This window comes from Tasmannia lanceolata, unplaced genomic scaffold (assembly GCF_043159265.1).
Source record: "Tasmannia lanceolata isolate RefF3 unplaced genomic scaffold, GAP_Taslan_0.1 ptg000012l, whole genome shotgun sequence".
Taxonomy (NCBI): domain Eukaryota; kingdom Viridiplantae; phylum Streptophyta; class Magnoliopsida; order Canellales; family Winteraceae; genus Tasmannia; species Tasmannia lanceolata.
The window spans coordinates 1-3583 of NW_027518689.1; the positions used below are offsets into that span (position 1 = coordinate 1).

Here is a 3583-nt window from a genome sequence, read left to right on the forward strand (position 1 = left end):
AAAAATTTGAAAAATTTGAGAAGGAAATGTCTGAAAAGTTCAGCAAGATGGCTCATGAGATGGAGCAGATGAGAGTCCAGGGACCCAAGAAATTTGACGTATCTGAATTAATACTATCTTCAACAGTTTCTTTACCGCCCAACTTCAAAGCTCCTGATTATGACAAATATGACGGAACCGGGTGTCCGCGTAACCACATGAGGTGGTTTATCATTTTGTCCCAGCAGTATGGTCTGAGCCGTGAGCAGATGGCCCAATTATTCCCGATTTCTTTGATTGGGATCGCAAAGAAGTGGTTTCTAAGGTTAAAGCCCGAGGAGGTGAGAACCCTGGAAGATATTTCGGAGAAACTGATAGAGCAATTCTCAATGGAAGAGGGTATTGAGGTCACGAAGAGAGACCTAAAACAGCTAAAGCAAGGTCCTCAAGAGACCTTCACTTTCTTTATCAGGCGCTGGAGACGCAAATCTGCTCAGCTAAGCCAGAAAATGACTGAATCAGAGCAGATAAAGCTGGTTCTGAAGAGTTTGTCTCCCACGTATTTTCATTTTCTTGCTCCTCAGCATTACCCGAGCTTTGACCATTTAATCAAGACGGGTACTCAGACAGAAGATGCCATAACAAAAGGCTTGAGAGCCAAGGTTTCTTCTGAAATCCGAGACGGGAAAAGACCTATGGTCCAGTCCAAAGAAATTCATGCTGTCAGTTATACCAGGCCTGTGGCCAGAGTTGCTGCAGAGACTGCTCCAAGGAGAATTGCATATGACAGAAAGTTTGATCCTCTTCCATATCCGATAATAATAATATTCAAAAGGCTTATGAAAGACAGGAAGATCCGGCTCCCAGATATCAAACCTCCACCCAATCCCTTACCCACATTCTGGAAGACGGATCAGTACTGTGAATATCACAGAGGTCCAGGGCATTTGACTGAGAATTGTTTAGCCTTGAAGCATGCCATCCAAAACATGATTGACAAAAATGAGTTGGCAGTGGAGAGACCAAACGTCACTCAAAACCCACTTCCTAACCATCATGCCATGCCTCCTCCTACTACCAACGCCATCTTTACTGACGACCCTCTGCTTGATCCAGCAAACCTCATTTGTGCCATTACAACAGAAAAAACCTATGTCATGAAGTTTGATGATAGGGAGCTGGAGGCAGTAGAAAGGAGAGAACGTTATGTGATTTCCTTCGTTGATGACGAAGTTGCTGAGTCATCATCATCCCAGCCTTGTGTATTTCAGACTGACAGTGTCGGAAATGCAAGGGCAGCTCCTTATGTCTTAAGGGCTGAGGACTTTGAAGAAGATGAGTTATTGTTGTTGGATAACCATTGTGACGAGATGCGTCACATGACCCGCGGTGGGCGTGTATTCAAACCTCAAGAATTATGTGTAGAAAATCCTGCAGAAGTTGCAAGAAATGCAGAGAATCTGAGGCAGAACAAGGTCAGCGCAGATGAAGAAGAAGAGAGTTTGCTGAAGCAGCTGAAAAAGACTCAGGCCAATATTTCTGTATGGGGCTTACTCATGGCTTCGTCCAGGCACAGGAAGTTAGTTCTTCGAGAACTCAACTCGGCACAAGTCTCTGTAGACACCACTCCTGATGAATTGGTGAGCTTGGTTGCCATGACGAGAGTGTCTAAGACCTTGTCTTTTACTGATGATGATTTGCCTTCTGAGGGTCGAGACCACACAAAATCTCTGAAAATCACTGTTGTTTGCAATAAGAAAAGAGTACCAGAGGTGTTGGTTGATAATGGCTCTGCTCTGAATGTATGCCCGTTGAGTACTGCAACAACTCTTGGATTTGGTCCTGCGGATTTCATCCCATCTGAACAGGGTATTCTGGCATACGATGGTACTCGCCGAGATGTGATCGGAACCCTAGTAACTGAGATACAAATCGGAGGAGAAGACTTCGAAATAGAATTCCAGGTTTTGGACATCAAAGCCTCATTTTTGCTGTTACTTGGGCGCCCCTGGTTGCACAAGTTCGGGGTTGTTCCTTCCTCTCTTCACCAAAAGCTGAAATTTCTTCGTAAAAACGGAGTGGTAACCGTAAAGGGAGACCCGGACCTGGAAGTAGGACTGATTACTCAGGACCTGACAATGGAGAAGTCTGAGGATGTTAGTTTAACTGGATTTTCACTAGAGGTGGCTACCATCACCTTTAAAGAAGCTATGAATGAGGAAATTTGTTTCCTGACCAGTACAAACTCGAATGTCGTTCGGATGGTTCGTCGACAGGGATACATGCCAGGTGCAGGGCTGGGGAAATACCATCAGGGTTTGACCGAATTCCCTGAGTTCGAATCCTTCAATGGTCTGTTTGGGCTAGGGTACAAGCCCTCAAAGAAGGAAATTAAAGAAATGAGGTTGCTGATGATGAAATGGGCTGAATGTCGCCGCAGAGGGTTAGAATTACCAATGGCGCCGATTAGTTTGACGATGAACGGCCGGTTTAGGAAAGAAGGTGCTGATGTCCCTTTTTGTGGTTTTGCCGAGACTTGGCTGGATGAGAGTTCAGGGCAAAGGTTGCCAGGCTTTGAAATTTTCTTCGATTTGCAGTTGGAAGACAAGCAGACTGGTCTGCAGATTTCAGAAGTTGAGTCAGAAGCTGATTGGGCAGAGCATGTAGAGTCGAGCCTTCTGAGTTCATTGTTTCTTGAAGATTCACAGACTATTGCTGTGATCGACCAGAGGATTTCAATTTTGAACCCTACCCATTTAATCATCCCGGCAGAAGAACCATTGACCAATTGGACTTTTCAGGTCATACCTCAGGTTACTTTCCTAAACAGTCGTGTCCCTCCAAAAGAGTCAGTTGTCCATAAGTACCCGTCAGTCTTTAAGTTTGATTCAGAGTCTGTTTATTCTAATAATTCTTTTGATGCAGGTAATATAAATGTCGAGTCTCCTGAAGTCGATGATGATTCCTCTTCTTCCAGAGGGATCAAGTCAGATGCTGCCTCTATCGTTGATTCAGATATTATTTCCATACATAGTTCAGAGTCAATTGACATAAATGTCAATATGTTCGTTGAGTCCGTAAATTTGTTTCAAGAGTCTATTGTAAAGCCCGATGTGGGTGATTCATCATTTCATGTACTTGATTCAGCATTCAATGAAATAAAAAATTCTTCTGAGTACATTCCTGTCTCTACTTTTATTTCTACTGTTTCTGCTTCAGAATTTGATAATCTTAATAATAACAATCAAGACTCCCCCTCTGATGAGGATGCCGACGACACTCCTCCTGAAATCAAATACATGATTCAACAGGATGAGAATCGCCGAGCAAAACCACTCGAAGAGGAAATTGAAACCGTGAATATAGGTGACGAAACCTTGATTCAGGAGATTCGAATTGGTAAAACTTTATCTCCTGAAGAACGCAAGGAATTAATCGCCTTACTTAAAGAGTTCAAGGAAGTTTTTGCTTGGTCATATGATGACATGCCAGGGTTAAGTGAAGAAATTGTTCAACATCGCTTACCCTTAATCCCTGGTATTAAGCCAAAGAAGCAAAAGCTCCGAAAACTCAAAACTGAATGGGAGTTGAAAGTTTATGAAGA

General features: G+C 43.3%; 1 protein-coding gene across 2 annotated transcripts; it reads left to right on the top strand.

Moving 5' to 3' along the window:
• Positions 1-27: 27 nt before the first annotated feature.
• Positions 28-3348, top strand: LOC143886992 (uncharacterized). 2 transcript variants are annotated; one of them, XM_077391125.1, is made up of 2 exons: positions 28-2792; positions 2905-3348. In XM_077391125.1, exons 1-2 carry the CDS (start codon positions 48-50, stop codon positions 2911-2913), a joined length of 2754 nt encoding a protein of 917 aa, XP_077247240.1. In that variant the 5' UTR covers positions 28-47; the 3' UTR covers positions 2914-3348. The 2 variants fall into 2 exon arrangements, with proteins under 2 accessions (XP_077247240.1, XP_077247241.1); XM_077391126.1 differs by having other exon boundaries at positions 28-2780; positions 2905-3347.
• Positions 3349-3583: the final 235 nt, after the last annotated feature.